The sequence below is a fragment of the Cricetulus griseus genome, chromosome 3 (genome assembly GCF_003668045.3).
Source record: "Cricetulus griseus strain 17A/GY chromosome 3, alternate assembly CriGri-PICRH-1.0, whole genome shotgun sequence".
NCBI classification, from domain to species: domain Eukaryota; kingdom Metazoa; phylum Chordata; class Mammalia; order Rodentia; family Cricetidae; genus Cricetulus; species Cricetulus griseus.
Window position 1 is genome coordinate 43,964,757 of NC_048596.1, and position 12,969 is coordinate 43,977,725.

The window sequence follows — 12,969 nt, forward strand, 5'->3', positions numbered from 1 at the left end:
CACACACACACACAATTCCTCAGCATTCCTTAAGCCTCAGTGTAGGGATTGTTTTGTAGATGTATCAATTGGTAATGGGTTCCCCAGTCAATTGTTCTATGAAGCTTGACCAGTTGTGGCTTTCTATAATGGTCTCTGTCTGTTGCAAAAATAAGTTTCTTTGATGAGGGGTGAGAACCACAATTGTCAGACTGGATCTGGGCACAGGATGAGCACTGTGGGTAAGGTCTGGAGATTGGATGTGGGCTAACATCAGAAAAGCTGATCAGAATTGCCACCAAAGAAAAGGTGCCCAAAAGCCCAGTTCTGCATTCTTGGAGGCTGCAACAGCTCCTCCCCTGAATTGCCAGTAGCCCAAGACCCCACCTAAAGTAGTCAGCTTTTGACCATATTAGGGCACAAACACAGCTTGCAGGGGACATGTCATCACCCCTCACCTAAAGAGTACATAAGCACCCTACTCTAGTTCAGGTACAGGACTTCTACTGCCTCTTTGCCTGCTTCAATCCATGGGGGCTAGGCAGCCCACCCAAGCTTTGTTGATAAGGCAACGAAAACCACTGAAGGATTAATAAGTCAGCAATTGTCTGCTAGTGTGATGGGACCTGAGTTTTGAACTCTGCAATTGTGCTGCAGAGGTGGACTCTTCACTGCAACCACAAGATAAAGAAGGAGCCCTTGGTGCAGAGCCTGCTCCCTCTGTGTTGTGAAGTATTTAGAGGAACTGCCTTTGGAGCCTGCCACTGGGGTGAGGAGAGAAGGGGAAGTGGACTCCAGGGCTTTTTTTTTTTTTTTTAAAAAAAAAAAACACTTAAAGAAGCTTACTTTTAAATTGGTTTGCAAAAGAGGTCTGCTGCCAAAAGTGATTTGAAGATTATGACGGCAGACCCTTGGACAACTTAACTTATGTCTTGTCTCTAGGAAGTTAGTTAGTTAGCACTACCTTCTCTTATTATTTGGTCCCCCATGGGCTCATGCATTCGAATCCCTCCTCCCCAGCTGCTGCTATGGGGAAGCTATGGAACTTTTGAGACATGGGTCCTAGCTGGTGGACACCCAAGGCCTGTAGGGTCAGCCTTGGAGGTTGCAGGAAAGCCCGGCTTATCTGGTCACATGCTTCCTGAGCTGTCATAGTGTGATAGCCATGCCACAAGCTCCCACTTGCCATAGCTGCCAGCTGCCATGCCGTCTCTGCCATGATGGACGGTATCGCTGAAATATGAGTCAAAAGAAATCTCTTCCCCATTTAGTTGCTTCTACCAGGTGTTCTGTCATGGTGACAAGAGAAGTAACTAGTGCACCCTTGGATCCAGATGCATAGTGCATTAGCACTGAAAAAGCCACAGCGGTGACTTGACACACACACAGATACACGGGTCAGAGCAGGGGATACAAAATGCACCAGTGGAGAGGGCATCATGCAAATACAAAATGACTGGTGGCAGGGGCATCGTGTTCTTATCTGAACTTGAGAAAGCAGAGTCAGAGAGTAGATACAGTCGTGTGGACATGGAGGAGCCAAATGAAGCTTTAAAGGACAGAGGGAAGATGCAGAAAGAAAAGACATGGAGACTTTGCCTCTTGTCACCTGTGATAGCCAAGGGCTCTTGACTCTCTGGTGAGGTTCATATGAACCAATCATTATATCCATATCTATTTCTACCTAAATGTTAGTTATTAAGTATAAAAAACTAACTCGCTTATATACCTGTTGTGATTAACTTTCTTCTTCTCCTCATCCACCTCCTCTCTCTCCCCCTCCTCTTTTTATTTTCTAGGCTTTGTGTTAAAAGGTCCAACTATCACCCTACAAGAGCCAACTGATTACCTAGTGGGAATCTGAGCACATTGTGTTTGCTAAGGCATCAGATCACTTGTTCTAAATACTGGGCACCACGTGGGGACTGAGACGGTGACTAGGTGAGTTATCATCAGGGAATGGTTTCAAAAGAAAATGGTATGAAAAGGAGTCGCCTTTATTTGGATGGGAAAGAGATGATAGTTTTGTTTATGGGTTCAGTCTAGAAGGGAACTCACTGCGGGGCTCTGTTATGGTTTTGTGTTACCCCCAGGTTTGTGCATGCAAGGCTTGGCTCCCAATGTGGTGCTGACAGTACTGAAGTCGTGGAATCTTTAAGAAGTGGGGCTAGTAGGTCATCAGATGACAAGGCCACCACATAGCGACTGTATTAATTGTCATGACAATGGGCGGTTACCAAGCAGGTCTAGGCTTTTGCTTTCTGGTTCTCTATGTGATGTCATCCACCAGAAAGTCCTTACCACATCAGTGTACAAATCAGAGGCATGCTCTTGAATCTCTAGAAGTGTGAGCCAATTTAATCTCTCTTATCTATAAAGTACCTGGCCTCTGGTACTTTGTCAGCAACACAAGATGAACTAACAGCCTTTCCAAAATGAGTCAATCTGCAACATACCCCAATTTCTCCTACAAGTCCAATCTCATGACTCTCTCTCTTGGGCCTGTTTCTTATGAGACACCAGTCCATTATCATCTCTTACCACATGTCCTTAATTCCAGAACCACAAGCAGTGAACCAGACAGAAGAAGACTCACCTGGCTGCACAGTTCCAGGTTCTGGGAGTACACAGCAATTTGCTGTCTCTGCTGCTCCTCTGCCGTGTAGCTCGCAATCAGGATGAGGACGTCAAAACCGAACTTGTCTGTGAAGGCTTTCAAATCACTGGTGATGTTGCTGTGAAACAGACAGTCCTGAAACAACAGACATATGACATCAGTGCCAAACTGCCTGCTTCGCCCATCATCTCAGGTCTGTGATGTCTTAGGACAGATATTTATCATCAGAGGCAAGTAACATAAACGATTTGGGAAATTTTAGAAACGTCCATTTTTGGCTTAAAATACACTTTACTGATTTGTTTTCCCAAAACAAGAAAAGAAGATGTCTCTGCCATTATTATCAACGCAACTCTATAGTCAAAGAACACATCTTTATGCAGTATTTATCAAGCATTTGAAAAGCAAATCTAGCTCTCACCATTTATAATACTCATATAAGAATTTCTGTTGACTCTAATCTCAACCTGTCACTAGAAAAGCAACAAGAGTCATATACCAGGGGGTTGTGTGATTGTGTCTCTTCTCTCAAGAAATACTGGGAAGTCCATATTTGTCTCCTTGTCTTCATACATGATGTATTCTGGTATACTACTGTCCTATAATATTGTTTTCTTTTTTTGGTGTCCTACCAAAAACATTTGAATGAGAATTTTCCCATAGACTCAGATATTTGCCCAATTTGTTCCCGGTTGGTGGTGCCATTGTGGAAGTTTAGGAGGTATAGCCTTGCTGAGAAAGGGAGGCAGGCCATGCCCTACTTTGAATTTGCTCTCTCTGCTTTGTGCTTGCAGTAAAGGATGTGATCTCTCAGCTTCCTGCTCCTTCAGCCATGTGTCCTCATCACAGTGAACTTTTATCCCTCTGGAACCATAAGCCCAAACAAACTCCTTCTTCTATAGGTTGCATGGTCATGGTATTTTACCACAGCAACAGAAGTAATTAATACAGCATCATAGATTGTGTGTGTGTGTGTGTGTGTGTGTGTGTGTGTGTAGATGTCAGAGGACAACTTTTGGGAGTCAGTTCTTCCTTCCTTGCTGGGCAGGTCTTTCTTGTTTCTGTTGCTGTTCTGAATACTCTGGGATTACAGATGTGTGCCATTGCATCTGGATCTTTTGTGTGGGTTCTGGAGATTGAACACAGGCTTGTGCTTCAAGTACTCTTATCTGACTACTTCTCTGGCCCTACAATTTTATTTTCTACAATTATTGTTAGTTTCCCTCCAATAGTCCCAAAGATGTATTTTTGATGAATTGGCTGAGGAATTCAGTTTTGAGACAAGGTCTCCTGGATGTGGAGCTGTGGTGTTAAACCCAGGATTTTGTGCATACTAGCAGAGCAATCTACCAACTGGGCTGTAGCTCCAGCCCCCGGGGAAATTTTATTGCAGGATAGAAGTCCAGGAGACTTTTGTAACAGCTGTAGTGTTGCAGCTATATTGCTATATATGGCAACTGTGGAGAAAGCAGTAACTGCAGTGTCCCCAAAATGTGGCTCACATCACCTACAGAGCATGCATTGACTTTTCAAGTTATATCAATTTCAGTGAGACCAGTTTGCCCTTATAATTCTCTCTCTTTCTTCAAGAAGCACAATGAAGCCCATATTATAACCCCTGGCATTCACATCTGGCATATACTAGTTGCTCAAGAAATATTTGTTAAACCACTGGAGAGAAATAAAATCAGTTTGTGCTATACCTCCTCTGTCATAGAACACACACACACACACACACACACACATGCATGCGCACGTGCACGCATACATGCACGCATGTACAACTAGTCACTGTATCAATGAGTTCTACACCTGTGTATTCAAAGGACAGTTGATCATATCACATATGTTTGGAGAAAATTTATGTCTATTGAACACATACAGACTTTGTTCTTGTTATCCTTCCCTAAACAACACAACCACTATCTACATGTTTTAGGTATAAGTCCCCTGGAGTTGACTTAGAGAATGCAGAAGGATGTACATGGGTTAGACATAAATTCAATGCTACTTTAAGAAGATACTTCAATATCTATAGATTTGGGTATCATGCTATCAGTGAGAAACATCAAGATGTACACTCAAGGGATTTAGAGATTTCTAAGCATTTTGTTACATAGTAATTGTAATTATGCTTATTGTGGTACAATATTAAAACCTTATGGAAGTGTTTACCATAGAAAATGTGATTGCCACACTGCCTTCTCATAATCATTGTGAACAGCCAAATGGGTACAAATAGTTATAGATCTGTTACCACATTAATATTTGCATAATGTAGCTGCTTAAGACTACTTACCAGCCAGTAAAATTACCATTGAAAGCACAGGCACTGCAATTTTGCTCAGTGGAATCCTAAGATCTATGAACCCCTAGAGAGACTCTTGGTGTGTGGGGTTTCCATGTGTTGCTAAGGTGGGGCTGTATGTTTGTTTTGTTTTTTGACACAGGGTCTCTCTTCATAGCCCTGCTGTCTTGGAATTCATTAGGTAGACCAGGCTGGCCTTGAACTAACAGAGCTCTACCTATCTCTGCTTCCTGAATGCTGGGACTAAAGGTGTGAGCCACCATGCCTGGCTTCTCATGGCAGCTATGCTTGTTAGGGATTTTACTAGATCACTGTCTCTTTTAGGTTAGAAAGAAGTACACACAAGAATCACAAGGACCTCAGGATGCATTACTGATGGAAACAGAGGACTTATTATCTGACTTGGTAGTGAAGTTTGTGATGTTCACATAGGAGAACCTTGGAAGCATGTGACCCAGAAAAGACCCTGCCTGCACCATGCTTTTAATCTGGTGTCTGGATGCCATGGCAGCAACTACTAAGTAGATATTGAAGAATGAGTTCACCTACAGGAGTTTAGAGTATGCCTTCTTTGAATCAGATCATCTCTCATGCAGAATAAGCATTCACTAGGTAAGATACCTCAAAGCATCATTGATGATTAGTCAAGATACTTGATGTTGGCCTTTGTTCCACTATGGATGGAAAGCAGAGCTGATCCTGAAAGCAAACAGGAAAGACACTTTCCTACAGCTTATCATCAATAACTGAAGACTTTGTAGGAAGCCTCATAACTTCCCTTTCCAAATATTTTAAAGTACATGACTCGCCCCCCCCAACACAGTCATAAACTCCTACAAGGAAGGCACACCTTCTGAAGACATTTTTTTACACACATCAGTGATCACTCCCCTTACATCACTTAAACAAGAACAGGTTAACTCTCTCAGCCTAGATACACCAGGGAGGGCCTAGGTCCTGCCCCAAATGATGTGACAGACTTTGATGATCCTCCATGGGAGGCCTCACACTCCCTGAGGAGTGGATAGGGGTAGAATGGAGGGTTGGTGGGGGGAATGAAAGGACTGGAGGGAGAAGGAACTGTGATTGGTATGTAAAATAAGAGTTTTTAATTTAAATAAAATTTAAAAAAAGAACAGGTTAGCCTGACTTTACATGAGCACATTACGATTCAAAGCTGTACTTGTGGGCATTCTTTTAGTCAAGAATGCTAGCTACATCAGAAGCTGTATGGACTCTTCTGTGCTACACAGTCCCCTCTAGCATCCTGTCTAGTAGCACTGGCACTGCCTCCACCCACACCCCAGACTTACTGAAGCTGGATCCGCCTTTGCATCCCACCTATAAAGCTCTGCATCAGCAAGGGATTGGTCCATATGTTTTCCAGCAAACTAGTCCTTAGCACTCAGGGCTCTCCTGGGACTTAGATGGATAACACTTCCAACTCCTAATTCTTTATATTGACCTTATCACAAAAACACCCTGGGCTGTGCATTCCAAACACTTTGCTTGGGATTGTTATTTAGCATTTTAGAGATCAAGTCTAAGAATGTGTGTTTTTATCATGTCCCGTAAGTAATTCTTACAGTCTAGGTCTTCTGGGTAAGACTGCCCAATCCTCCTATGGGTGACCCCAAACCAAATTCCATGGAATTAAAAGAAGTACTGATAAAAAATTATGTGAGCCATTTTGGCATACTGTCAAAACCAGATACATTTTACAGTAACTTTAAACAAAGATCAGCATTGATGCCCCATGTACTCGGATGAATTTGCCAAGCCAGATCCCATCCTACTGGCTTAAAGATAGAGTCAAGAGTTTCATATTTAAAATAGCCAAACAAGGGAATGAGTGAGAATCTTCTGGAATCTGGGAGGCACAGTCTGTTTGTTCTGCTTTTATGCTGGTGTTGTTTGCATAGCATATAATTTATTATTGTCTTCTAGCTATGCAGGGAGTCATGTGCTGCAGTGGCTTTTACGTTGCTGACGAGCGATGCTGGCCCTGAGTAAACAGCTCTTCATCATCAGCTCAGCCCCACTGTAGACACAGGTTGGCATTTTAGTTCCCCCATCTGCCTTCTACCTGATAAATTACTGTTTTAGTTACACGTACACAAATACGATTTGTTAACCTGCTCAGATGTCTGCAAAATGCTTCTTCCACTTTCAGTTAAATTACATACACATATGTGTTTCCCACTTAGTTAGAAAATAAAGGGATACTTCTTGCTATAAATTTACCATTCAACCCCAGGCATTGACACCCTCTACATTTCTGAACCTCACTGGAATTTAGGAATTTACTTATCATTGGGAACTGGCCAGCCAAATCAGGAAAAGTGGCAATTGCTTCTCAGCAGAGTCCAGGTCCCAAAGATTCAACCATCAAACATTTAGAACACTGTGAATCTGTTTGCCTGAATAATCCACAGCCTTGGAATTAGAAAAATCTAGAAAAGTAGGGAGCAAAAAAAGGTTATTATTTTCCAGGCAAAAGCTATTGTAGAGATCTGAAGATCACTACAATAGCTTGATGATAGTATAGACGATGACAAGGATGGCAACCCAGGGTGGAGAAGCAGTTATGACCTAATAGAAGACTCGAGATCATGAGAGTCTGGTAGATTTAATGTATTTGTTGTTGGAAATGCAGTCAAATGCAGGAAATTTAGGAAATTCCATTGCCCTAAAATGCCATTTTACTTTTTGCTGCATTACTTCAAAAAATGCAGTATCATGTGCTGGAGCCATGTGTTGCTCTTGCAGAAAACTTGGGTTCAGTTCTCAGCATGCACATGGTGGTTCACAACCATTCATAACCTCAGTGCCCGACAGTCTGGCACCCTCTTCTGACCTTCTCAGGCACCAAGCATGTACCTGGTGCACGGATGTAAAAGCAGGCAAAAACACTCGTACATAAAATACAATGAATAAATCTAATATAAAAATGTACTTAGCAATAAAGCCAACAACCCTCCACAGAGAGAGAAAGGGAGTGGCGAGAGGTGGCACAAATTTTTCTTTAAAAATTCCATGTTGGAGCTAAATGCTGGCAGCACCATGTGTCACACCAAGTGAACTCAGTGTAAGAAATGTCTTAAGAGCACCTAGTGGTTACAGGTGGGCATTTCTGGAGAGAGAAACAGCACCACCCAGTACTCTCTTACCTCAAGTGTGTTCTTCAGCTACCTTGATTGGTACTGAGACCCATCTTTCTGCTCAAACTGCTCTTCTCCAGAATTCTAATCACTCCATGTTGCCCAATCAAACATGTCCCTGTGCTTACCCCATTGGGCTTTACCTCCGACAAAGCTGACCCCTATTCTTTTCAAAGTGCTTCACTTTTCTGACATTATACCTTCTGAGTTCTTCTCCTCTCAGTTACTAGACACACCTTGGTCATCTTTGCTTATTGTGCTTCCTTTTTATGCTGCTAAGTGCTCACTGCCCCAGATACACCATGTCCCCCAACTCCTTGCTACCCACTCTCCTTGGCATTCTTATTCAGAGACACATCCATGGCTTTACAACTCCTGCTTTCCAATGAATAAATATATCCACCTGGAATGTCTGGCCAGCCTCACAGATAGAAGTTGACCTGAGCAAGTTCCGCCCAGCTCCTTCGTATTATTAAATGACCCTACCATCCACAGTTACTCAAGAAAAATAGCTTGGAATTATTCTGGCATTTTTTTCTTTCCTCTTTCACATCTCACAGAGTCCATCAGCAAATCCTGTTAACTTTATCCTAAAACACATATCAGGTCAAACTCTTTTTCTTCATTTCCATGGCAGTCTTACGACATAGCCACCATATCAAATCTTTCTCTGTACTCTGTTTCTTTTTTATTTTTAATTCTCTGTGTGTTCATGTTCATGCATGCATGCACACATGTGTATGTCTGTTTGCATGTATATGATCATGAGTGTGGGTTCCACAGAGGCCAGAGGTGTTGGATCCCCCTGAAGCTAGAGCTCCAGGTGGTTGTGAATCAGCAGATGTGGGTGCTGGAATTCAGACTCAGATCTTCTGGAAAATAGTATGTTCTCTTAAGCAGAAATCATCTCTCCAGCCCCAGCCACCATCATCTCTTGCCCAAACATCCCAGGTAGTATACTAAGCTCTTTACTCTCCCTCTGCTCAGTTCACACAGCATCAACAATAGCTCAGAGGTTAAGAGCGCTGGCTGTTCTTCCAGAGGTCCCGAGTTCAATTCCCAGCAACCACTTAGTGGCTTACAACCATCTATAATGAGATCTAGTGTGCTCTTCTGGCATGCAGGCATACATGCAGACAGAATACTATATACGTAATTAATAAAATTTAAAAAAATGTAAATCAGACCCCAAAAGATGAGTCAGTACATAAAAGCATTTGCCAATTTGAGTTTATGGCTGGGTAGAAGGAAAGAAAGACAAGTTGTCCTCTACAGGGGTGCACACACACACACACACACACACACACACACACACACACGCACACACACACACACACACACACACACACACACACACACACACCGTAAGTAAATAAATAACTAACAATTTAAAGATATGTTGGGAGCCAAATCTCAGAGGTTGGCATGAGATCCTAGGCCATGCTTAGCAGGCCAAATAGTTAACCTTTATATACAGCTCCTTAGAACCTCAGCTCAAGAAAAGAAACAACTTCACCCAGTCCACCACCCACAGGCTCAGTCACCTAAGCAATCCTTCCTGAACCTCTTACTCATAAACTCTTTACCCTGCCAAACATCCTCTTTGTGGCTTCCTAATATCCTGCCTATACCAACACCTCATTTTGCCCCTCCCCATATCCTCACTATATAAGCTAGCCTGAGAGAAAAGTAAAGTTTGCCACTTGATCAGAATCCTGTCTTGTGGTTGTTCTTTCTGTGTCTCTTGTCCCCATTCCCTATCCCTGACTCTCTTGCCCCAGGTTGATGTCCTGCAGGTCGGGACAAAGATATAAATAAAATAATAGCACTTTACTATTTCAAACCCACTGATTCCCAATACAATGTTTGTTATTTGCCATTACTTTATTTTCTTTAATTGAAAGGTGAAATATTTAGTATCCTTGAGTATAAGAGTTTAAATAAATCAATTAGAATTAGATATTACAGTAGAAAAACAGAAAGCATAAAAGACAACTTGCAACTGAAATGCAGATAGCTAATAAATATTTGAACTCATTAATCAGAAAAAATTTTAATAGTAAAATATTTACCCTTTTTTCTGTCACTGGTAAATATTTCCAAATGAGCACCACATATGAATTTCAACAACAGAGCATAAAGAAAGAATTGGCATGCATACAATGTTTGTAGACTAAAGTATGCATGGGCTTATTACCTTAATAGCTAATACTCAGAGAGAAAATCTGTAGGGCCAACAACTGAGCAATTGTCAGTAAATTTTGCAACAGTCATACAATGAATATTATAATACTATTTAAAAAATCAGAGAGTAACCCAAGAAAATGTTTAAAACAGTGCCATCTAATTCTATTGTATAAACTTGAAAGATATTTTGTAATAAAATTTGGTATTCTTTGTTATAAAATCTCCCATGTGGTGCTGGTGAAATGTCTCAGTAGGCTAAGGCAATTTTACCAAGCCTGATGAGAGTTTGATCCGTGGGACCCATATGATGGAAGGAGAGGAGCTGACTCATGCATGTTGTCCTCTGACCTCCACAGGCACCGCATGGCACACTTCCCTGCTCCCCCATCATTTGCAATAATATTAAGACACACTGATATTAAGTTGTCACTAGCAGCCAAACTGTTGATCTGAATACCTTTGCATTTCTCTATTTTAAAGTATGCCCTCTAAAGCTTTCTAGTAAAGCCTTTGGCATCAGTTAGGTGTCTTGGCTCTGATACTTTCAATGTAGGTGAGTGTCCCTCTACCTCTGAGCTCTGGTTTCCTCAGTTATTAGTCCCTACCTCCAAGTTGTACTATAAGAACCAAGATGACATTAGAAAAGCTATCCTGGTGCCTTGGACACAGCATCAGTGAATAAGTTCCTTTTCCCTCCATGGTCACTTAACTGTCGAGAGGCCACTCTCAGGGTTTTGGGAATCCACCCAATGACAGAAAGCATTTTGTGAGAGTCTGTACATGGGGACTTCTTGTTTGCATGGATTCTTTCCTTTATATCTTTCATACTGCTTGAACTTTCTAATGATGAGCACGCACGCTAATTTCTAAGTCTCTTAAATGACATACACAGAAAATCTTATGTCAGATGATGAAGCGGCAGTCAAGTGTGAGGAAAGCATGCTTTTAAAACACATGATACTTTGGAAATCAGTATGGCGGTTGCTCAGGAAAATGGGAATCAGTCTACCACAAGATCCAGCAATTCCACTCTTAGGCATATACCCAAAAGAAGCACATTCATACAACAAGGATATCTGCTCAACAATGTTCATAGCAGCACTATTTGTAATAGCCAGAACCTGGAAGCAGCCTAGATGCCCCTCAACTGAAGAATGGATAGAAAAAATGGGTACATTTACACAATGGTTTACTACTCAGTGGAAAAAAAACAATGGAATCTTGAAATTTGCAGGAAAACGGATGGAACTAGAAGAAACCATTCTGATCCTGGTAACCCAATCACAAAAAGACAAACCTGATTTGTACTCACTCATATGTGTATTTTAGACATAGAGTAAAGGATTACCAGTCTACAATCCACACTGCCAGAGAAGCTAATAAACAAGGAGGACCTTAAGAGAGTCATACATGGTCCCCTGGAGAAGAGGAAAGGGTCAAGATCCCCTGAGCAAATTGAGAGCACGGGAAGAGGGGGGAGGGAGCTAGGAGAATGAGAAGGGGAGAAGAGGAGGGATGCAGAGGACATGAGGGAGCAGAAATGTTGATTCAGGAGAAGAATAGAAGAAAACAAGAATGGAGATACCATAATTGAGGGAGACATTTTAGGTTTACAGAGAAATCAGGCACTAGGGAAATGTCTGGAGATCAACAAAGATGATACCAGCTAACAATCTAAGCAACAGAGGAGAGGTTACCTTAAATGCCCTCCCCTGATAATGAGATTGATGACTGACTTATATGCCACCCGATAGCCCTCATCCAGCAGCTGGTGGAAGTAGAAGCAGACACCCACAACTTATCACTGAACTGAACTGGAATCCAGATGCAGAGAAGGACGAGTGAAGAGCAAAGGGATCCAGACCAGGCTGGTGAAACCCACAGAAACAGCTGACCTGAACATCGGGGAACTCTTGCTCCCCAGTCTGATAGCTGGGATACCAGCATGGGACTGATCCAGACCCCAAGAACATGGATTTCATTGAGGAAACCTCGGAAATCTACAGGACCTCCTGTAGTAGTTCAGTACTTAACCCTAGCATAGGTGTGGACTTTGGGAGCCCATTCCACATAGAGAATACTCCCTGAGCCAAGACACATGGGGGTGGGCCTAGGCCCTATCCCAAAGGATATGATAGACTCTGATGACACCCTATGGAAGGCCTCACCATCCAGGGGGCACAGAAAGGATATGTGATAGGTAGGGTTTTAGTTGGGGGGGTGGTAGGGAGAACGGGAGGGAGAAGGGAACTGGGATTGTCATATAAAACAATCTTGTTTCTAATTCAAATACAAAATCTGCAAAAATTATAAATAAAACACATGATATACACTTGTCAGAATGGCCAAGATCAAAAACGCTGATGAAAGCTTATGCTGGAGAGGATGCAAAGTAACGGAAACATACCTCATTGCAGTGCAAATACACACTTGTACAGCCACTTTGGAAATAAATATGGTGGTTTCTCAGAAAATTGGAAATCAACCTACCTCAAGGCCCAGCAATACTACTCTTGGGCATATACCAAAAGGAGGCACATTCATATTACAAGGACATTTGCTCAACTGTGTTCATAGAAGCATTATTTGTAACAACCTAGATGCCCCTCAACTGAAGAATGGATAAAGAGAATTTACACAATGGAGTATTAGTGGTAAAACATAAACAAAACCAAAACAATAACATCTTGAAATTTACAGGCAACTGGATGATGGAT

General features: G+C 42.0%; 1 protein-coding gene across 22 annotated transcripts in view; it reads right to left on the reverse strand.

Moving 5' to 3' along the window:
* LOC100767704 (prune homolog 2 with BCH domain) overlaps positions 1 to 12,969 on the reverse strand; it is a 254,057-nt gene that overhangs the window by 96,083 nt on the left and 145,005 nt on the right. For all 22 annotated transcript variants that reach the window (XR_004769034.1, XR_004769035.1, XR_004769032.1 and 19 more), the window contains one exon: positions 2,576 to 2,731. Coding sequence is in view for 16 of the 22 variants with exons in the window: in XM_035441939.1 (XP_035297830.1) it covers positions 2,576 to 2,731 (156 nt within the window). In the remaining 6 variants the exon portion in view is untranslated. The remainder of the gene's footprint in view (positions 1 to 2,575; positions 2,732 to 12,969) is intronic.